This window comes from Mus caroli, unplaced genomic scaffold, assembly GCF_978045245.1.
Source record: "Mus caroli unplaced genomic scaffold, Mus_caroli_1 scaffold_10, whole genome shotgun sequence".
NCBI classification, from domain to species: Eukaryota; Metazoa; Chordata; class Mammalia; order Rodentia; family Muridae; genus Mus; species Mus caroli.
Genome location: NW_028227265.1, coordinates 68,762,944 through 68,787,141, shown reverse-complemented (window position 1 = coordinate 68,787,141; position 24,198 = coordinate 68,762,944). Strand labels below are relative to the sequence as shown.

At 38.4% G+C, this 24,198-nt stretch overlaps 1 protein-coding gene across 9 annotated transcripts in view; it reads left to right on the top strand.

The window, feature by feature from the left end:
- Positions 1 to 24,198, top strand: part of Nek1 (NIMA related kinase 1) — a 141,087-nt gene that overhangs the window by 92,338 nt on the left and 24,551 nt on the right. For all 9 annotated transcript variants that reach the window (XM_029480466.2, XM_029480469.2, XM_029480473.2 and 6 more), the window contains 7 exons: positions 2,067 to 2,132; positions 2,206 to 2,434; positions 9,951 to 10,103; positions 11,460 to 11,624; positions 15,663 to 15,783; positions 17,106 to 17,194; positions 17,855 to 18,093. In XM_029480466.2, the coding sequence (XP_029336326.1) occupies positions 2,067 to 2,132; positions 2,206 to 2,434; positions 9,951 to 10,103; positions 11,460 to 11,624; positions 15,663 to 15,783; positions 17,106 to 17,194; positions 17,855 to 18,093 (1,062 nt within the window). The remainder of the gene's footprint in view (positions 1 to 2,066; positions 2,133 to 2,205; positions 2,435 to 9,950; positions 10,104 to 11,459; positions 11,625 to 15,662; positions 15,784 to 17,105; positions 17,195 to 17,854; positions 18,094 to 24,198) is intronic.

Genomic DNA, 24,198 nt, shown 5'->3' with positions numbered 1-24,198 from the left:
GGCAAACAGTTTTATACCCTAAACTTTATGATTAGCAATTTTTTAAGAATTATATCTCTTTAGCACTTCAAGTAACTCTAGGAACAAAGTCCCAACTATTTGAAATTTTGTAACAAGGTAAATGATGTTCACTGTAATTACATTTAATTTATTTTTTCACCTTCTACTTCTGAGCCTCTGTATACCATACAGATAACAAACAAACAAATGTGAATAAGTGTAAGTTTAAACTTGTAAGTATCTGAAATGTGAAGACTATTTGGGACTGGGATAAATGGCTCAGAGCTTGGAGTGCCTGCTTGGCCTTCATGGTTCTGAAAGCCATCTACTGAGCCCAACAAGTCAGCAACCTCTGTTTCCTTTCCTAGCTACTGCCTGTAACTTGGATTACATGAGATTCATTCGGTCTTTTTCATGCTGCAGAGGTTATTGATTACTTCAAAGATTTCTTAGAGCTTTGTGCAGAGTATTAAGCTTTTTCCTGCTCACTCTTCAGTGCTTCATATAAGAATCTTTGTTGTCCCAGTAGGTGTTGTCTCTTTCTGATAATAACTTTGCATGTGCCGCATTGTTCACAGCAACTTTAGATACCATTGTGTGATTTCCTTCCTGGTACCCAGTCTCACATCTCAAGTAGCTGTTCATCTCTCTGACTGCTTTCCTGGGTAAAATCCTCCTTGTCTTGTTTATGTGTATAACTTTCATCTGACCACTGTTCTCTTATGTTTTCTAAATACTATAAAATTTGAGATAATCCATGTGACTAAATGGCTTTTATTACTATGTGATATTTTTAGAAACTGCTTACTTAAAACTTTGAAGATTATTTAGTCACACTGAGTCACAGCCTTCATAACAACTAATCTTTTCCTTTTCATATATTTTTAAATATTAAGTTGTTTAGAATGTCTTCATTGTGCTAATCAGAAGTAAGATTTACATTACTAATGACACAGATAAGTAAGAGTCTATTCTTGATTCTTTCTAACCTCTTTCCTTAGAGAGAAAAAAAACAAGTTGTCAATTATGTCTAATCCTCTGGCTTTGGTGTGTGTGTGTGTATGTGTATAACATAAAGATGGTTTCCGAATAACACAGGTTATCCTGAATTACTTTTATCTACCAAAAGATTCCTTGGGACTGAGAATTTAGCTCTGATAGTAGAACACTTGCATGAGACAACTTCAGTCCCCAGAATCATTTCTTCTTAAGGTATATTTATTTTATATGTATTGGTGTTTTGCCTGTATGTATCTCTGTGCACAACATGCATGCCTGATGCCCGCAGAGGCCAGAAGGGGTGTTAGATCTTTTAGAACTGGCATTACAGATAGTTGTGGGTACTGGGAAATTATACCTGGTTCCTCGGCAAAGGCAGCCAGTGTTCTTTACTGGGCTTCCTCTCTAGCCCCGGAAACTGTTTGTATTTTGGTTATTTTTTATTTTTGTTTTGTTTTGTTTTTTTAAGAAACAAAATAAGTGCAAAAATAGAGACCCTTTTTCTAGCTCTAGTAAACAAAGTGTATGGATTTTCTTTTCACATCTTTTTTTTTTAAAGATTTGTTTGTTTATTTATTTATTTATTTCCTATATGTATGCACAGTGTTACTGTCTTCAGACACACCAGAAGAGGGCATTGAATGCTTGTTACAGATGGTTGTGAGCCACCATGTGGTTGCTGGGGATAGAACTCAGGGCATCTAGAAGAACAGTCAGTGCTCTTAACCACTGAGCCATCTCTCCAGCCCTCTGTTCACATCTTTTGTTGACTTTAAATTACCAGAAATTAGATGCTGAAGAGGACAAAGAGATAATTGTTAGCTGTAATCCACAAATGTGACACATAATTGAGAATTGACCCTTATTAATCTTATTAACTGATTGATAATCTTTAAACGCTTATTATTACTGATAATGAAAGAAGTTATGTTAACATTTTACAGGAATGAGAAAAGTTCACAGGGGTCAGTTAAATGAAAAGTTGAAAGAAACAAAAATATCTACTGTTTTACCATAAAGCTTTAAATGGTTTTATCTCTCACTCTTTAACCATCTTGTGTTTAAAGGAGGGAAGTTTAACTGATACCCAGGAAACTTCAGAAGAAATGGAAAAGAGTAGCAGTGCTATTTCAGTAAGTACAGTTTTCAAAACTTGTGTCAGGCATTTGATTTAATAATATGCTTACTGAAGTGTAACTGTTTCAGAGTAAGCGAGAAATCCTGCGTAGGCTAAATGAGAATCTTAAAGCTCAAGAGGATGAAAAGGAGAAGCAGCATCACTCAGGTTCTTGTGAGACCGTTGGTCAAAAAGATGAGAGAGAGTATGAGGCAGAAAATGCCATTTCATCTGATCGCAAGAAGTGGGAGATGGGAGGTCAGCTTGTCATTCCTCTGGATGCAGTGACACTGGATACATCCTTCTCTGCAACGGAAAGTATGTATGAGTATGTTAATGTCATGGCTTGGTTTATCACTCACATAAACTCATATCCTGGCCATCCAAAGAAATCAACATATAGATGGCTTGAAAGAGGTAGAATTCTGGGCATCCCATGAGGATGGGCATGAAGTATCTTCTAGTAAAATATAAAGAACATTAAAAGAAAGTTTGGTCTTTGCAGTGGCAAAGATTTTTTATATGAGTATAATCAGAGAAGAGGGAACTAAATTAAATTTAAACTAAATTTAAATGTATTTAAATTTGTTTGAACCCTTTATACCATGTTAAATTGTTACTGGTTTTTTGTTCTTATTGGAGTGAAGGGGGTGCTTAGTGGGGAGACAAGATGTCTCACTATGTGTCTAGGACTGTCTTTGAACTCACAGTCTTCTTTTCTCTGTCTTCCAAGTGCTTAAATTACAGGCACATATTGCCCAGCTCCCCAGCTCTTCATTTTATGAGATATACTAAAATGTATACCAGGCTAGACTTGAACTTATAATCCTCTTGCCTCTGCCTCTGAATGCTGAGTACATTCCACTTTGCCCAACTCTAGCAGTAATGTCTAATAAAAATGAGCAATAAAAGCTCTGAAAGTCCTCTTAGACATTTAGGAGGAGTTTTGTGATTTATGTAGCAAGAATTCCCAAGCACCCAACTGTGTTCTTATTCTTACATTATTCTAGGCACTGGAAATACATTAAACAAAAAAACAAAAAACAGACACATATGGTCTCTTGAGTTCACAATCTAAATAAACAAGTGTGACTATGAAGAACACTTGTTTTAACTGATTTCAATAACTATTTTTGTCAAATTCTTTTCAGTTGTACAGAAGCCCAATAATTCTTTACGCTCTATTCCAACTACTTATAAGTTGTAGAAACATGATGATAGCTAAGGATAGTCCCTCTTAAGGAGGGTAGGATAGGAATAGAAAGGGTGCAAGCAAAAGGAAATTGTTGTTGATAAATAACACACTAATAACAATGGGCTACTCTGAGAATACTTACAGTGGCAGAAATGAGTCTTTGGAAGTCAAGCAAGTGGTTTCTTTAAGCACTTGGTGAAAGTAGTAGTTAGCTAAGCCAAAGCCTAGCCAAGGGTTTAGGCAGAGAGTAAGCAGAACTCAGGGGTAGGAGATTTTATCTCACCACGTCTAACTACGTATTCCTGTCTTTGAGCTCGTGATTGTCCTGCCTGTCCTCCAAGTGCTGGAATGACAGGTGTGTACCACTATCCCTAGCTCCCAGACCTTGTGAAGCTTAGGAAACTTGATATAATTCAACATGAATGGCTAAAACTCAAATTTTATGACAAGAAAATTAAACAAGGAGCCTTGGGAGGGATCTATGGATCCTTATCATAAAGAGTTTCTGCTGACTTCAACAAATATTACAGACTTATTAGCATGGAAGGGAGACTTTAAAATTTGGTCTTCCTGGTGGTTAATGTAGACACTCACAACTGTTCAAAGTGCAGAGAATAAATGGAACTGAAGTGCTTAGCCATAAGTGGAATATCTATCTATAAGACTCTCTCTCTCTCTCTCTCTCTCTCTCTCTCTCTCTCTCTCTCTCTCACACACACACACACACACACACACACACTATGACACATGGCGAAGGAGAGATGGCTAGAGAGAGCACACAGGCATGCAGGAACTGTCATGGAAGAGGGCTGGAAAGATTGTAAGACCTGAGGTTGAGGATGACTGGATCATAACAGCATCTTCTGGGCGTGGCAGGAGCACTGCACTCATAAATTCATAGTGCTGTGGTTGTCTGTAGGAGAACAAGCCAGTCAACATTCTATCATGAAAAGGAAAGCAGTCTTGGGTTTCTATCCCTAACTATAGAGAGTTTGTGGCTTCTGGGGGAGGGAAGAGTTGGAGGTTTTTAAAACCTGTTATCTCTGTCATCCTCCACTGAATGGTCATGTTCCCAGGAGTGTGTGGATAGCACAAATTTGACTCAGTAGGTTTTTGGGGGGTTTTGTTTTGTTTTAAGGACATGAAATGAGGTGGGAGGAGAGGTATATTTGAGTGGCCCCTTTACTCTTTGAACCATACATTTTGTATTTTTCTTTTCTTACTTTTCTATGCTTGATGCTCATAAGAGTGAATCATGGGACAAAGTCTAAACTAGGATTTTTTTGAACTTCTTTTTCAATGCAATTAATCTAAATCTCTTTACCTTAGCTTTAGACATACTCTTCAGCCAAGGGTTAAAAAGCAACCACATTCTTCACTAAAATTACAGACGAATGGTCTCTAGGCAGCATACTCAAATTCTTTTCCTCTGAAACCACTTTAGCTAGGCCCCCAGAGTTCAAATCACCATCAGCACCAATGTCTTCCATATTCCTATTAGGATGGACTATAAGCCCCACTTAAAATATTTCACTGCTTTCCAAATCTAACATCTTGGGGTCTCTAAGGTAATTTTAACTTTACAGTTTCTTGTTTCAATGTCTGGGACCCACACATGATCTTCTGGGCTCCTCCAAAGGGCTTGGGTCACTTCTCCAGCTCTGCTGTCTGTACCACTCTAAGCTCAGGTTGATCTGCTACTTCTGTTCTTGGTGGTCATCCCATGGTACTGGCATCTCCAATGCAGCTAGGCTTCACCAATAGCCTCTTATAGGCTCTCTTCATGATACCAAGCCTCAACTTTGCATCATGACCCCTTCAGTGCTGGGCTGTCAGCTGCAACTGAGGCTGTACCTTCACCAAGTGGCTTTTCCTGGCCTTCCACAGTGCCAAGCCTCAGATGCTCTCCATGACCCCTTCATGCCTTCAAAACCAGTACAATCACTGCTAATTTGTTAGTTCCAGCTAACCAGCATCAATTATTTCAGTAACCCCTTCTATTCTTGTTTGGAGCCTCTGGCAGGTCCCTGTAGGTGAATCACAGAAAAGACCTTTGGGATTTTGGAGCAAAGCTCTACCATCATCTGCAGACAACTATTCTCCCTTTGAAAAACAGCTCTTGGCCTGCTATTGGGCCTTAGTGGAAACTGAACGTTTGACAATAGGACACCAAGTTACTATGCGACCTGAATTACCCATCATGAGCTGGGTACTATCAGACCCTGCAAGTCATAAAGTGGGACGCGCACAGCAGCAGTCTATTATCAAATGGAAGTGGTATATACGTGATCGGGCCAGAGCAGGTCCTGAAGGCACAAGCAAGTTACATGAAGAAGTTGCTCAAATGCCTATGGTTTCTACTCCTGTTACAATGCCATCTGCTGCCAAGCATGCGCCTATAGCCTCATGGGGTGTTCCCTATGATCGACTGACCGAAGAGGAAAAGACTAGGGCCTGGTTTACTGATGGCTCTGCACGTTATGCAGGCACCACCCAGAAGTGGACAGCTGCAGCATTACAACCCCTTTCTGGGACAACTCTGAAAGACACAGGTGAAGGGAAATCTTCACAGTGGGCAGAACTTCGGGCAGTACACATGGTATTACAGTTTGTTTGCAAGAAGAAATGGCCAGCTGTACGATTATTCACTGACTCATGGGCTGTAGCCAATGGATTGGCTGGATGGTCAGGGACTTGGAAAGATCACAATTGGAAAATTGGTGAAAAAGACATCTGGGGAAGAAGTATGTGGATAGATCTCTCCAAATGGGCAAAGGATGTGAAGATATTTGTGTCCCATGTAAATGCTCACCAAAAGGTGACTTCAGCCGAGGAGGAGTTCAATAATCAAGTGGATAAGATGACCCATTCTGTGGACAGTCAGCCTCTCTCCCCAGCCATCCCTGTCATTGCTCAATGGGCACATGAACAAAGTGGCCATGGTGGTCGAGATGGAGGTTATGCTTGGGCTCAGCAACACGGGCTTCCACTCACCAAGGCTGACCTGGCTACAGCTGCTGCTGATTGCCAGATCTGCCAACAGCAGAAACCATCACATAAGACAACCCTCTACGTTTTTTGTTCTTTTCTTTCTGGCTTCTTTGACTTATCATAATCCTTTGTGAAAGGCATCTGTGTTATGATTTTTAATAATTTACTTCTTTTAAAGAATTCTTTGTTGGTATAATCATTTTCACATTCTGTTGCTCAGTGTTCTGTTAGGTTACTATATCTGTCCCTCTCCTCTGCTCAATCTATTTAGGCATTTATATTGGATGTGGGTTTGCCTTTTTTAATCCACTCAGAACACCTAATTAGTATTTTTATACTATTTACAATCTGTACAATTTAAATATACCACCTTGCTTTATTTTCTCTGATCACCCATCTGTTTTTTTCTTCTATTTCCTCTTGCTTTCTTAGCTACACTTCATTAGTCTGCTAGCTCAGAATGATTTAGAGTTAATAGTATATATTTTCATGGAATGTTTTTTCAAACAATTTCAGTGCTTAGCCTATAGTGGATCATAACAATCTTGTACTGACTCTTTTCCTGCCTTTGTGCTGTTATTGTTATGGGTGAGGCGATTACTTTGCTTGTTCTTATGCTATGAAGTTCATGATCTATTCTAGCCATTAGTTCTTTAGGGAGACTTAAGCAGTAAGTGACAGGGGCCTATGTTTCTACTTTGTATTTGCCATTTCCAGTGCTCTTCATCTTTGGTGAAGAGGAGCTAAGAGTTGCAGTGCTGTAATCTCACTAATTTAGTTCTTTCAATTTGTATACGTCTGTAAATGTTTACCATGCCTGCCTTTAGCAAATGTTTGTTCATGAACTATGGGATTCTAGCCTAATGGGTTTTTTTTTTTCTTTCCTATTCTGAAGACACTGTTCCACTATTTAGTTTATCTTGGGAAGCCATCGATAACTGTCAGTTTTAACCATCCTCTGTGTGCAGTGTATGGCTGTCCTTGCTCCTCTGTGTGCAGTGTCTGGCTAACCTCTTGCTACTTCTCATTCTCCTAAAGGCCTAGTGCCAGGGAGTTTGGTGGTGATACCTTGGTATCAAATCCATCCTATCAGTTGGCTTGTGTTTCTTGGGTTTGTGAGTCATAGCTGTTACCATTTTAGGAAAACTCTTGGATGTCACTTTCCCAGTTTTTTTGTTTGTTTGTTTGTTTGAGGTATTTTTGTTTTGTTTTGTTGGTTTTGGTCTTCCCTCCTGTAAGTCTAATAACATTTCTCCTTCCTTCCTTTTCTTCTTTCAGTAATGGGGTCAATCCCAGGGCCTCTGCATGCTATGCAAGTACTCTACAGTTGAACTATGTACCAGGCCAACTTTCCTTCCTTGTCACTCCCATGGCCAGTATTCTTTAGTTTGTTGAACCAATAGAATTCAGCTGTGATAATCACTATAGATGTCCTTCTCCTGTAAGTAGTGTCATCATTTCTGTCATTTGGACATTGGTTTTCATTGGTTGATCATACTATTCTTGATTATTTTGGTTAGGAGCAAAACACTAAAATTTGTTATGGCATTTATATATTTTTTATATTTGTCATTGTTCTTGACCTTTGTACTGGAATAGAGTTAAGTTAGTTATGAACATTGATCCTTGTAGGTCTTCCTAAGCTCTGTTAAGTGGGATCAGGCAGTGTTTAGTCTATGGCTAATCTTTCCCGTCTACTGAGTCAACAACCTTTCTAAACAATCTGCCTAATGGCTCGGCTCGTTGGTGAATTGTAAGTCTTGCTGTTCTCACTGATGGATAGGATGTATTCCTGGCTCTTCATAAACTCCAAGCCTTACTCCTCCCATCCCTTTGGGTGGGCTTCCCTGAAGACAACAGTGATTCCCTTGTACCTGATGCCTAAGTCAATGTTCAGCTAATGGCATGCATCAGCTTTGTGAAATCTGTTTTCTCTGGCGGGCACTAGCCTCTTTATCTTCCTTAGACTTCATGGTCTGTCCTTTCAATGCAGACTGACCACCAACCCTACCTGCTTTCTCCTCCCCTTGCTTTAAAGAGACTGATTTGTTTTTTAAAAATGGATATTCAGTTTTTCCAGTTTCATTTGTTCCAGAAATTTTCTTTTCTATTGGCATTACTTGGCACTCTTCATCACATATCAAATAACTCAGTTTTTAGTTTTATTCCTATGTTTCATCCAGTTTTAACCACTTAAAATTAAAAATTTATTATAGGCCAGGCAGTGGTGGCACACGCCTTTAATCCCAGCACTTGGGAGGCAGAGGCAGGCGGATTTCTGAGTTCGACGCCAGCCTGGTCTACAGAGTGAGTTCCAGGACATCCAGAGCTACATAGAGAAACCCTGTCCCGAAAAAAAAAAAATTATTATAAAGAACTTGTGAATAAAAAAATCATATATCAGGATTAGCCAGACCCAAAGTCTTTTATACATCTCAGCAAACTTTTATGCTGTAAGAATAGCCATTCTAATGCTGTGACTGACGCTTCATATTGGCTTTTACACTTCAGTTATGTTTGTATATACTTGTACACACACACACACACAGTTCAAACTAGAAAAACAATTCGGTTTGTATCTTCTTTTGTGATTCATGTGTCTTTTACCTTAACTATACTTTTGAAAATTAGGTCCCTCATGTTAGTCATGCCAGAAGTACGAATCAATAATTTCTTGCTGATTTGCATTTCTCATTATATCTTGGAGTCTGTTTGCTGTTCTTCTTTATGCTACATACTAAATCCTAATAAAGTACCTTTCAGATGGTATCTTAGTCAAGGTACAGTAGAGGACCATAACCTATAGAGTGAATCTATATTACAAGATTGGCTTACACTACACAGTTTGGGTCTTCCAAAAATGTCCGTCTCACACCTGAAAGGCTAAGAATCCAGTAGCTGCTCACTCTGTGAGGTTGATGCTTCATCATTCCTAGTCTGGGACTAAAGGCCTGAGGGATTACGGAGCACACTGGTCCAAAGAAGCTAGGTTCTGTAATCAGGGAAGGAATAAAGCAAAGATAGAAGCAGCAGCAACAGAATAGATGAGCTTGCCAGTGAGAGTGAAGGCAAGCAGGCAAATGCGAAGCTTCAGAGACTTGGTCTGCCACCAGAAGGTGCTGTCCACAATGAGGATATATCTTCCCACTTGAAATAACCTGATCAAGGAAATCTCTTACAGGTGCTCCCCGTGATCTGCCCTTTGGCTGATTCTAGGTCCAGTTTTGTTGACAACCAAAATCAATCATAAATAGCCTTTAAAAAATCTCTCCTTGTGTGAGCTATAATTATAAATGTATACCCTGTAATATAATATATATTACTCTTTAAGTATATATATTTGGGTTTTAAATTTTTATTTTATTTATTTTTTGCTTTGCTAAATTTTATTTAAATTAATCATCCAGAATTATTATTATTATTGTAAAAAGGAAATGTTAGTTATCTGCTTATGATATATAACCTAAAGTAAGGTAGATTTTCTTAGACTATTTTCTCCCTTTTAGCCCATATGTATATTTACCTTATAATTTATTTTTATATTAGCTTTTAGCCTGAAGCACTTGGCTGGATAATAGGAGTTAAATTACTAAACAATGAATTACTCTATTTTTGAGGATTATTTTTCTTATATTTCTTTTCTCATAGAACATACTGTGGGAGAGGTTATTAAATTAGATTCTAATGGCTCTCCAAGAAAAGTCTGGGGGAAAAACCCTACAGATTCTGTGCTGAAGATACTTGGAGAAGCTGAATTACAGCTACAGACAGAACTACTAGAAAGCACATCTTTTAACAGTGGTAAGCTTAAGAACCAATATTATTAAAAATTAATGTGTTAAGATGTCTTCATTTTATTGTGTGGAATTATTTTCCATTCTGGGTGGTGGTTGTTATAAAGGAATCTTGAGTTATGACTTAGACCTGAGTGAAATCTAAATGAGGAAACTAAATGAAGGAAACCTGGACGAAGGAGCTGGAAAAATGCATGCATGTTTTCCAGGAGGGAAAACGATGGAATAATTTAAGATTCCTGGTGTATCTTTAAAAGAGACTCAGGAATTAAATTGAGTAGAAGAAATGTGTGGTAAGTTTGTGTATCATTATTCTTGGACTGGGAGGAATAGCTGTCATGAGACAAAAGGAGGACATTCTGGACCCATGAATTTTAGGTGTTTGAGTGTCACAGCAGCACTTAAGGAAGAGCAGCTGTGTGCGGATGCTTGTTCACAGGTAGGGAATGAATGGAACTGAATCTAGATATGGACAGGGTCTGGACATGTGTATTTCCTTTTGCATTCTCTTTCCTCTGTTGTTCCTTGAGGTTTAGGACAAAACTCGTATCTAAAGCATGTGAAAATTTGACTTAGGACATGGGGATATTGACATGTTCTGTAGTGGTCAGCCAGATTCTGAGAAGTAGACTGAAAAGAGCCTGCCGCATATGTTACAAAAGGGCAAAAGACGGTTGTTCATTCTTGCCAAAGGTGAATATCGTAGCCATAAGAAACAGCCCTGAAGGTTAGAAATGGGGATTCTGAAAGTTGGGACTTTGGAGAGGCCATAATTTATAAGGTCTCTAAAGCAAAGCCTAAGACTAAGACGGTGAGGTTGAGAACTGAGAGGCCTGCACATTGGCAGGATTACTTATTGTGTATATAAAATCATCTACCTATGACAGAATTGCTTTTAGGGAGTTGGTACAGCGGCTACTAAAATGTTCAGCAGTCACACAGGAATGCTGAGAGCAGATAGCTGCAGGCAGCTGTTGTACAATAAACCAGTTCTCTCTGGAAACAGCCAAGTGTCCAGAATTGATAACAAATTAGAAGTATTAGTTGCTATTATGAAAAAAGAAAACAGGTGGTTAATACTTTTTAAAATTTGATTCTAATACAGGTATTTTACCCAAAAAGAAAAAGAAAATGGAAATTGTGTTAACCACCGTAGAGGTCGTTATGGAATCAAATTTGGCTATACATTATCTTAACTTGTTTCTAGTTACTAGTGTACAAGAGAGCTTTACTAGTAACTACTTGTTGCAACAATCAGAGTTGAGGTGTTTGTATGTTTGTTTGTGTGTTGCTCTAAATGTCATTGCAAGTAAACTCAAGACCTTTTGAGAGCAGTAGACTTTTCATTCTTTTGCTTCTGCAGAGGTTTATGCTGAAGAGGAGAGCTACAAACCCTTACTTACTGGAGAAGAGAATCTGCAGTGCATTTCAAAAGAAATAAACCTATCAGCTACTGTTGATTCTACTGAAACAAAAAGTCCAAAGTTTACTGAGGTGTCTCCACAAATGTCAGAAGGAAATGTGGAAGGTATATTATAATGATTTTAATTAGCTAAGTTGCATTTGATACTGAAAGTTTTTCTTATCATCAAAATTTGTGTATATGTTCAAGTAATTACCTCGAATTAGGCTCACTATTTTTATACTTTTAGCAACTGTGGCTTTTTTTTCTTCCTGTTTTTGATTTTTTTTAATTTATTTTTTTAATTAGGTATCTTCTTCATTTACATTTCAAATGCTATCCCAAAAGTCCTCCAGACCCTCCCCTGCCACTCCCCTACCCACCCACTCCCACTTCTTGGCCCTGGCGTTCCCCCGTACCAGGCATATAAAATTTGCAAGACCAAGGATCCAGCCTCTCTTCCCAGTGATGGCCGACTAGGCCATCTTCATATGCAGCTACAGACACGAGCTCTGGGGGTAATGGTTAGTTCATATTGTTGTTCCACCTATAGGGTTGCAGACCCCTTTAGCTCCTTGGGTACTTTCTCTAGCTCCTCCATTTGGGGCCCTGTGTTCCATCCAATAGCTGACTGTGAGCATCCACTTCTGTGTTTGCCAGGTACTGGCATAGCCTCACAAGAGACGGCTATATCAGGGTCCTTTCAGCAAAATCTTGCTGGTGTATGCAATGGTGTCAGCGTTTGGAGGCTGATTATGGGATGGATCCCCCGGTATAGCAGTCTCTAGATGGTCCATCCTTTCATCTCAGCTCCAAACTTTGTCTCTTTAACTCCTTCCATGGGTGTTTTGTTCCCAGTTCTAAGAAGGGGCAAAGTGTCCACACTTTGGTCTTCCTTCTTCTTGAGTTTCATGTGTTTTGCAAATTAAATCTTGTATCTTGGGTATTAGCCCAAAAACTTAGAATACCCAAGATACAAGATACAATTTGCAAAACACTGTTTTTGATTTTAAGACCAAGAATATGGGCCAGGCTGGTCTCCCAGAATGCAGAGTCCTGCTGTCACTGCTGTTGTTCTAGAATTCAGGCATGTGTGGCCTTACACACTAAGAACAGGCCCTCTTATTGCAGTATTTTATGAATAAGGGACTGAGTCAAGTCTTGACTTATGAGTTTTCTAATACACTGTGTCTTTGCCTAAGAGATCAGTAAGACTGCCTGATGGCTTCTCTGCCATCTTGGAAGGTACACCTCAGAGGCTTAGTAACGTAGGTCTCTCTCCCTCCTGCTTTGAGAGCCATGTGGATGCTAGGAATTAAACCTCGGTCCTCTAGAAAACAACCAGTGCTCTTAATTGCTGAGCATTTCTTTAGCCCCTGTTTTTCCCATCTTCTGTGCTTCCCTTTGTGATGACTTTAGTGCATCTTTTGAGTCTGAGGTGGGGGAATCAGAAGTCCCCTCCAAAAAAGAAAAGTTCTAATGAATCTACAGCCATCTTGGATGCTACAGTAAAATCCACTTATGTTTCTGTTTGTTTGTTTGCTGTTTATTTCTTTAAAGCTAACAAGGGAATTAGCATTTCTGTTGGTCATAGTTGTCACAAACCCACAAAGTCAACCCACTGTAGGAAGCCAGGCCTGCCCTTCAAAGGGAAGAGTGCTAAAGAATCTGCAGCCATTTTTAACCATTTCTGCCCAGTAACTAAAAATTACTACATTCCTTCTACATACAAATTGATCGTTTAGTCTCAGAAAATTGCCATGGGTTCTTCTAAGCTAGATGAACTTCTCTTCTGTTGCCCCTGACCTCCAGATACCAATCAGAAGCTGCCAGTTTTCTTAACCATCCAGTCATGAATTGGAGTAGCATCACCTCCATTGTGTTTCACTTGTGAAGGTGAAACAGTACCTTCTGCAAAACAAGACTGTCAGAGACTGTTTCATGCAGCCATCTATAGTTCATCACAGTATAAGAGCTAGAAGCATGGTAGTAGTGGATGCTCCAGAATAATGTCTGTGCTCCTCAAAAGATGTATATGTTGAAATCTAAATCCCTGTGTATTTGGAGGTAATTAAGTTTTGAATTACAATGGAGGCTCATGAATGGCATTAATATCCTTCTAACAAGAGGCCAGAGAGCCAGCCTTTATGTCATGCTAGAAATACAGGAAGAAAAAGGCTGTCAGTATACCTAGAAGAAAGCATCTTTCTCCAGAACTTACTGCGCTGATATCCTGATACTAGATTCTCTGACCTGTGGAGCTAAGTGAAATTAATTTCTATTTAAGCCACCCATTCTGATATTTTATTATAGTAGCTTAAACAAGACAGCATATTGCGTCCTTCTTAAACATTAAGAATAAAACTTTTAAGAAATGAAATCAACTAACAGGATAAGTATGCAGTAATGAAGGCTGTATAGCCTAGATTGGGGCTGGCAAGCTTAACATTCCCTGCAAAGAGCTGTAGAGTACATATTTTACACTGTGTGAAAAGTATAGTCACAAGTTAAGTTTACAGAATAAAGTAAGTTGGTTTTAATATGGCTAAAGATTAGTAGGGGGTATTGGATTGTGGACCTGCCCCTTTAGGAAGCTGATCACTCCACAGCCTGAAGAGATCAGGCTTTGCTCCCTGCAGTTTTATTGTCTGGGAGCCATCTGTGCTATGGTTTTACCACCCCTAATTGATAGAGCTACACTAAGTGTGGTTCCTCAGTGCTGTCAGGGGGCTACGTTGAACTAAGTCATGTGATGTAGAGTGTCATGTCAGCCTCTGGAAGGATATAGAAGTCAGATCCTTCCCTTTGTTCAGGGGACTTCTCTAGAGTTGCCCCCATCTGTCATCCTGTCTATGGCAGCTGTCTGTCTCTTACTTTAAGCTGTACCTCTTAATAAAACTGCTTTCTAGTTTCTACCGGGAAAGCTGTCCTCCATAAGACCTTCTTCTTCACATGTCTAGTAGAAGGTGCTATCCTTCTTAATGCTTTCCTGTGTCAAAGTTTCATCATATCTCCCATTATCTTGAGGCCTTTTCTCTTAATAAATTTCATCCCTGAAGGAAAACTTGTGTCAGCTCCTTTCGAGGAACAACCAAACCATTTGCCACTACCTCTTTTTCTCTATTTGACAAGAACAGAATTACATACTAAAACACGAAATAGGTTCTTTTCCCTCAGTGCTTACTGTGTATGAATGACCAAAAACTTTCATGTGAGCCACAGATAAAAATTATTAGAATTTGTATTGTCTCTTGTCTTTCACAATGGGTCAAGAAAAGTCATTAGAAATTTAAATGTAAGCAATAAAAGCATGTCTCAATTCTAGAAAAGTAAGCATGGTATTGAATGAAGTAACATAGTATAAGATCTCATACAGGAAAAACAGAAGTATCATGGGGCTGGACAAAGGCTTAGCGGGTAAGCACTAATCATGAGGGCCAGAATTTGGATCCCTGCACAGCTGGCATCCTGCAAACCCCAATAACGTCAGCTCTGAGGGATCTAGCTCTCTTCTAGCCTCTGTTCGTATTCACACATCCTTGTACATATGCATACACCCATTAGACATATACATACACATATGTGTACATATGTGCATACATACATATGTGGAATACTTTTTAAAGACTGCCAGAAAAACAGGGATAGTTCCCTAGCTATTAATTATTTGAGGATATAAATGAAAATAGATTTTCCATATTCCACTTTTTTTCTAGGCCATTGTAAAAGTCCAGGTAATCATTGGGTGTGTGTGTGTGTGTGTGTGTGTGTGTATTTGTTGGAAAATAGATTTTAAAGATTACAATTTCCTTCCTAATCATTAATATCACAGTCTATTCTCCAAACTGTAACAACAGGTATCTTTACTCTTTAGTTTTGATGCCTTTAAGCTTATTTATATATTACTATAATTTTAGTAAGGCATACTTTTTATATAATAATGAGTATTGTACACAGTAATGAAGTATTTGTGTTATACCAAAAAGATGAAAGGACTAGTCTTTTCATTTCAGAAGTGACTACTCTACAGGACTAACACAGAAATCTTAAAACTGGTCTGTATATAATTAGCATTAGTTAAGCAAATTATAGTGATAACTTAAATAAAATTTATTCAGTCCATTTCGAACAAACTTTCCTCTGACATCTGATTTTGCTTTGAAGAACCTGATGATTTGGAAACAGAAGTTCTACAAGAGCCAAGTAGCACACACACAGATGGGAGTTTGCCACCTGTTCTTAATGATGTGTGGACTAGAGAGAAGGAAGCAGCTAAGGAAACTGAGTAAGTTGTCTTTCTCTATACTTTTCAAAGCTCAGTCCCTTTAGAAAGCTCTTCAATAAGTCCTGCATGAACTAATATTCTAGTTTAATAACTTCATATTGTAACACCATATAATCTGATTTCATAATAGTTATTCACATGGGTCAGAAATCACAAAGTACATGACAATAAACAGCAAATGTCTTACCAGCCTGCATTTCCTTTCATCTAAATTCTGATATTTCTCTGCAGATAATTTTTAGTATGTATAAACAAACTAAGGTCTTTAGCCCATTCCAAATATAGTTGCTAGTATAATAATAGTCAATGCTTTCCACCTTTTCAGCTTTTAAAAGTTCTATTTGTGTGTCTGTGCAAGTGTGTGCTCACATGTTTGTGCACAGGTACTATGGAGTCAAGGAGGCACATTAGATCCCTTAGAGCTGAAGCTTATGTGTTCATGAGTTTTCCCATAAGTATGCTAGGATCCAAACCCTAGTCCTCATGAAGGAGTAGCAAGTTCTCTTAACTACTGAACCATCTCTCCATCCTCACCTTGCTTGTTTTTTTAAAAAGTCAGTAGTCTGGGGACCAGGGGAGATAGGCTAAGAGGGCTTGCAGCTTTTGCAGAAGACCTGGGTTTGGTTCCCAGCACATACATGGCAGTTCATAGGCTCCTGGAACTCTAGTTTTAGCATAACTGATGCCCTCTTCTATCCTTTGAGAACTCTTCTGCACTCATGATGCACACACATACACTCATGTATGTACACAAACACATACATGCATACACACATAAATATACATGCATATAAAATAAATATTTTCTTAAAGTTCATAGTCTCATTAATATAGAGAGAAAATATAGAGATATTTGGATGTATATGGATTCTACTATATGGATGTAAGGATGACTCAATAAGTCTACTACTTCATCACTACTTACTGATGCTATATATTGTGATGCTTCAACAAGTAATAATTTACATAAAGTGTTTTTGCAAAAGTAGGTGTGTTTGGCTTTGAAACATAGAGGTATAATTTTAAGTGAATTGCACTTGTAGTTTAGTCATTCCTCAAATGAAGATTCTACTGCTATTGACATTCAAAATGAAGAATGATTGGTGACTAGTGATTAGTAATTGGTGAGTTTCATTTTGCTCAAAGTAGAAAATATATTGTGCTTACAAGAGAAAGTATTATATAAAAATGAGAAAATACTTGGACAAGGAAGCAGGGGATACTAGTAGATGTGGGTTTCATTTTCTTTATATGAGGGAGTTTTATTTCTAATAAACTGTGGTATTTTTTTTTATTTTGTTTGGTTTACCTGTCTATGGAAGGTTGGAAGATAAGGTTGCTGTGCAGCAGAACGAAGTTTGTGAAGATAGAATTCCAGGGAACATGGACCAATCCTATAAGAATCAAAGAGGTAAATTCATCATAGTTTTCTTTTAAACGAAAATAGCCTAGAGAAGAAGAATCTGCAGTAGGCAGCCCAGGGCTGTACGTTAAGCTGGTAACTTTCTGGTAAGTTATATTGCTCAAAATGAAAAGAATTCCTGCTGAAATAAAACTAATATACTAAGGGCAGTGAATAAATTGGTTTCTTTTTAAAATACTATTGGTTAAAATATAAGACAATATAAATAATTTTCCACTCTGCATAAAGAAAATAAACTGAAAAATGATTGTCTAAACTGAATTTTTAATATTTCTTTGAATTTCTATATTTTAAAACTTCCAACATAATGAAAGCATCTATTAAATCCTGAAATTAAAATACTATATTTCCTTAGAGATTATTTATATGGTAGTATTCAGTATACTTCCATGTATACTTTGATTCCGTTTTCTTTATATACACAATTGTGTATTGCACATGTAGTCTTGCTACCCATGAAGACCAGAAGAGCATGTCAGATCTCATTGAGCTCAAATAAAGATGTTTTTGTGCTTGTAACCACTAAGCCATCTCTCTCTCCAGCCCCTTGGATAGAGTTCATGTTAAATAATATATAAAACTTGTTGATATTTAGAATGTAAGTGCTCTTTTGTAGACTTAAGGTATAAACTCTTCTGTTTTCCACAGATCCTGCAGTAGACAATTCTCCGCAGTCTGGGTGTGATGTAGAGAAGTCAGTACAGCCAGAATCGTTTTTCCAGAAAGTGGTTCATTCCAAGGACTTGAACTTAGTTCACTCAGTTCATTGCTCACCAGAAGAACCAATTCCAATTCGATCTCACTCTGATTCTCCACCAAAAACTAAAAGCAAGAATTCCTTACTGATTGGACTTTCAACTGGTCTGTTTGATGCAAACAATCCAAAGGCAAGTGTGGTCTCAGATAGATAATGCTATCTCTCTGCACTGATAGCACTGCTTGATTGCCAGTGTTGGGCTTTAATTGAGCCAAACAAGTTCAAACACACACAAAAAAGCAACAATAATCCCCTTTTTTTTTTTTTGGCTAGGGTTCTTTTTAGTTACTAGCAAATAGCTATGGAGCCATGCTTGCTCTCCCAATGACTATCCTATTTGGGGATATACTCCATATATTGTTTATGTAGCTATTTTTATTGTATATGTTACAGTATTATAATATTGTTCTGATGTGAACAAAAAATAACAGCCATTAAATATCTTCTCATAGTATCTTGAATGACCAAATACTCCATTAAGTTGCTATATCATTTTACTACTTCCTTTATTTTTGAGATTATAATTACATTATTTTTCCCTTCCCCTTCCTCCCTCCAAACCCTCCCATATACCCCTTCTTGCTATCTTTCAAATTCATGGCCTCTTTTTTTATTGATTGTTACATGTATATATGTTTATGAGTATATATTCCTTAATATAATCTGCTTAGTCTGTATGTTAATTGTTTATGTTTTAGGGCTGATCATTTAGTATTGAATCACCAATTGTTGTGCTCTTCCTTACTGAAGATCAGATTACTCTCAGTATTTCTTTATTGCCTGTAGTTCTTTATGTAGGGTTAAGGCCTTGTGGACTCTCCCCATCTACTTTGGCATATCAATTTTTGTTAGCTTTGTTTAGCTCATGTTTAGCTAGTCATGTTGTTAACACTTTATAGTTGCAGCTTCTGACATCATTAGTGGAAGATACTATCTTACAGTAAACTCTCTGATCCTCTAGCTCTTAGACTTTTTCTATTCCCTCTTCCCCAATGTTCTGTGAGCATTATTAGCTATGGGAGTTGTTTTGTATCCATTGGGACATAGCTCCACAACTCTGCATTTTGGTTGGTTGTAGTTTTCTATGTTGATCTCTGTCTGTTGCAGAGAAAAGCTTCCTTGGTGAAAGGTAAGGACTACATTTATACTTTGTGAGTATAAGGACAAATATTTAGAATATAGTTAGGAATTATCCTGGCTTAGTAAAGTGAAGATTATAGGTTCTTTAATGTCCAGCATTCATGACTTCACTAGCCATGGGAAGTTGGATAGTTTTCCATTACCAGTTATGATTTCTTTCTTGTTGAGTAGGTCTTAAATCCAACTAGAAAGCTGTTGGTTACTGCCAGGGTATGTGTGCCACTGCACTCTTAAGGTTATAATGCCTATATATTGGTCAGTGCAGTTCATAGACATCACAGCTGGGTATCACTGTTAGATTTCGTTTGTTTGTTTTAACTTGGGAAGTTTGCAGGGTACCTTCTAGTACCATGAAAGCTACTCATCAGAGAATAGGCCTTCAGGTCACTTCCAGATCAGGGGCCTCTGGGAACTGTATCTGAAGTGCATAGGTTCTTTAGCAATAGGGCTTTCCACCTCAGGGACAACCAAGGACTGTAAGTCTGTAGTATTTGGGGAGTCAGTCTATGGGAGAACTCTGCATGATGTTGGGATTTTTGTTAAACTATCTTTGTATCACATTTTAACAATACATTTCTACCATTGAACCTCTGTCTTTGTTTATTCTATAATTATTTCTATAAAATAAATTTCTGTAAGTGATACTTAAAATTCATAATTCATTTTATTTTTCTTTAATAGTTTTGGGTCTATGGTAATTGTTCACTTAATGAAGTGCTTCATGTGTAAGCTTAAACCTGGGCTTGAACCCCCAGCACCCATGTAAACCCAGGCAGGGCAGTACCCACCTGAAATCCCAGTGCTGCAAAGGCAGAGCAGGAAGGTCCCTGGGGCTTGCTGTCCAGCCAGTCTATCAAATTGGTGAGTTCCAGGTCAGTGAGAGACCACATCTCACAAAATGAAGTAGAGAGAAGCTGAGAAAGAAAGCTAATGTAGACCTCTGGTCTACACACTCATGTCCACATGAATTAAATTTGAAAAACAAAATGATGTAGTTTGAAACACACCTAAAAATTAAAGCATTCTGGCAGTTCAATTATATATAGGAGGAAATTGATAAAAATATTCAATCTCACAGATATAAACATATAAAAATATGAAAATAGTCTTTGTGCTGTCGGTGCCTCAATGAAGAATGAAAAATATTGATTCCTTTGTATGCTACATAGCATTGCTATCATAATTTACTTAAAATTAACTCTTCAATGAGAAATAATAGTATTAGTTTTTTAAATTTGTATTTATATCTGTGAGATTCAATATTTTTATCTATTTGCTCCCATATGTAATTGAATTGCCAGAATTCTTTAGTGTTTAACTATATTTCAAAATACATCATTTGAGGTATTTAGTTATATGCGTCTTCAACTTAGAAATGTTAAATTTTATTGTTTACTTTAAATAGCAGACATTAGAAGATGTAAATTACCAAAACAGATTTACAGTCTTCAGCATTAAATACAAAGGCAAACAAGCATTATCAGATAATTTATGTACTTTCTTTGTATGTGTATGTGTGTATGTAAAGGCCAGTGGTCAAACTCTGGCATTGCTCTTTAAGCAACAAGTAAGCTAGGCTGGCAAACAAAGGCCAGGAATCCTGTCTCTGCCTCCCCAGCACTGGGGTTACAAGTACCCATCACTGTCCCAAGGTTTTTACATGAGTGCTGGGGATGAAACTCCGGACCAGCTGAACCATCTCCCTAGCTCCCCATGTGTTTCCTATAGGCCCGTCCTTAGCCCAGGATTCTGAATGTATTCCTGTCTAGTAGGTTAAAATTCAAATTGTGTAATGCTTTTGAGTATTGATTTCCTCTTAAAACCTTAGTTGAGCTATAAGACTCCTATTGAAATACTCACTCTGGAAGTATATACAGAAGGTTTTACCCGAACTATAGACCTCAGGTAGATTTTGGTGCAAAGAGGCAAGAGGAAAAACAAAACAGCATAGTAATCCATGGCCATCTGAGACAAGAATGAAAGTTGTCTTGCCTATTCTGAGATCAGGACGCCATTACTGGGCCTGTGTAGTAAACAGGCAGATTTGTAGTGGTAGTCAAAACTTCATAACTGAGATAAATTTATATGTAGCCCATTGAACTAAAATGGAGTAATTTAACTTCTTACAAAGGTTTTTGCTGCTATATCAGGCTTGTTTTTTTGTTTTTTGATTTTTGTGTTGTTGTTGAAGTAACTTCCTTGTGTCTGTTTTCAAACAGTTTTCTTGAGAGCTCAGACTCTCTCCCCATTCCCTTCCAAGGGCTCTGCCCCATTGCTTTTGTGTTCCAGTTTAAGTCATCTTCCTCTATGGCGGCTCATTTCTATCATGTTGTAAGAAATGTCATGGAAAGAAGCAAGCCTGGGTTGACCACGCATCCCTGTTTACTCACTGCCTTTGTCTGCTTATTCTCATGTCTAAACGGCTTACGGAGGCTGCAGTCTACACATGCACCCACTTCCTGGGACATTCTGTGTAGATTTTTGGCCATCCTTCTCTAACACTGCTCATGTCAAGGTCAGCAGTTGGTAGGACAGTGCCACCCCGAACCCTTTTCTCTCCTCCTTCACACTGATTCTCTCAGCAGTTACGTCTACACTTTACTTACATCATGCTTTCCAAGTTTATCTCTGAACTGACTAATGACTCTGCAGCAGCTCCTGTGCTACACATCTCCCCCCACCCTCAAGTGTATTCATAAGCTTTCACGTGAAGTGCCCTCTAAATGTCAGTTCAATCACGTAAGTTGATACTTGTGTTCAGACTCCTGTATCTTTCCTGACTCTTTTTTTGTATACTTGAGCTGTCAATTGCTGAGGGAAGGTTGACGTTTTTATCTCTACTTGTACTATTTCTTCTCTCAATTGTATCAGTTTTTATCCTCGGCATTGTAGAGTTCTTCTATTGAGTGAATAAACATATAGTACTATTTTGTCTTCTGGATGAACTGATATGGCACTGTTATGACATGTTCTTTGATAGTGTTATGTAAGACTTCAAAGCTTTGCCACTTTTCTTTGTACTTGTTTATGAAGTACTGAGAAAGAAAGGTGAAAATGTCATTCAGTTGCATTTAAATTAAGAGTTCTTATGGCTTCTTGAACCCACTCCTTTATCAGTATGAAGTGAATCTTGTGATCTGTAGACATCATCTGTTCTGAAGTGTACATTGTCTGCTTCTGATAGTCATCCCAACTTACTTATGTTTAACCTCTATATTGTGTATAAATGTTTACATCCTTGACTACTTTCATTTTATATTTAAAGTAGATTTCTCATGATTAGCAAGAGTCCAGTTTTGCTTTTGTAAAAAAATCTTTGTGCATATTTGCGTGTGTGCATTCAGGCTTGTGTATGTGAATACACAAGTGGAGGCCAAAAGATACCTACAGGTATTGGTTGTCATCTTCCACCTTGAGACAAGGTGTCTTCTTGTTGGCCACTGTAGTATGCCAGGCGGGATGGCTGGCCTGAAGGCTTCCAGGAAGCCTTCTATCCCATCCCACAGGGAGCTGCAGATGTGAACGGCCATATTGGCTTAACATGAGTTCTGGAAACACAAACTCAAGATTCTTCCCATTTGAACAGCAAGCACTTAACCAATTTGACCAAGAGGAGCCATCTCCCCTGCTAGGTCTTACATTGTTTCTGACATGTCTCACTGTCATGAAAAGCATTTTATTAATAAAACATCTTTAAATGCCATATGCTGTAGATATCTGAAGTTTTCAAAAACCATCTATCTATGTATAGTATATATCTAAATTGTTTGTTTCTAACTATTTACTACCATTTAACTTAGGAAACAGTTTTCTGTAATTAAACTAGTATCTAACATCTAACATGACTGTAAATTTGATTGACTATTAAATTGCATTTTTGGGGGCCGGGCTTGGCTCTGCTTTATTGACCTTGGAGCACCCTTTGGATACAGTTTTTAAAAATAAACTATATACACAGTGAGAACTGGGTCCAGGCTGGTGCCCTGTATCTCCAGAAGAGTCCCAACCAAAGAATATTTAAACAAAATGTCAGAAGGGAAATCATGAGGCAGCATGGTGCTGAGCTGAGGTGTGGCCAGTTGGCAGGGGTAGCCAGCAGTCAGTGACAGAGCAGCCAGGCTACGCCTCCTTCTCATAAGTCCCAGCACATTGCCTTGGGTGAGTCAGACTGAGTTTCCTATCACTTAGCTCCCTTGTAAGCATACTCTCCTGCCTGTTGTACTTCTGCACATGGACAACTTTGCCTCTGCCCAGTGTTACGACTGACTTAACCTTCCTGTCATCTGCCGTTACCTCTTCGAAATCTACTCCCAGATGAAACTGATCTCTGTGTTCTTGACAGTACTATGTATCTTTATAGTGATAGTATCCCCACTCAATGATTGTGGTAGGCTTGGTCATGCTTGCCACCTGCCTGGTGGCAAAGCCCACATCAAGTGACTTCATGTAGTCATCAAAATTCTTGCTATCCACTAGCTTCCAGTGCTGACAAAGATGTCCACCATGGTGAGATGAGAGAGGAGTATGCAGGCACTGAGAACTAAATTGCACTTCTTTTTATTTTATTTTTTTTCTTTTTGTTTTTGTTTTTGTTTTTGGAGACAGGGTTTCTCCGTGTAGCCCTGGCTGTCCTGGAACTCACTCTGTAGACCAGGCTGGCCTCGAACTCAGAAATTCAGTTGCTTCTGCCTCCCAAGTGCTGGGATTAAAAGTGTGCGCCACCACTGCCCAGCTAAATTGCATTTCTTTTTTCTTTTTTTTTAATTTTTAATATTTTTATTACATTTTTCCTCAGTTACATTTCCAATGCTATCCCAAAAGTCCCCCATAGCGCCCCCCACTTCCCTACCCACCCATTCCCATTCTTTTGGCCCTGGCATTCCCCTATATTGGGGCATATAAAGTTTGCAAGTCCAATGGGCCTCTCTTTCCAGTGATGGCCGACTAGGCCATCTTTCGATACATATGCAGCTAGAGACAAGAGCTCCTGGGTTCTGGTTAGTACATCATGTTGTTCCAACAATAGGGTTGCAGATCCCTTTAGCTCCTTGGGTACTTTCTCTAGCTTCTCCATTGGGAGCCCTTTGATACATCC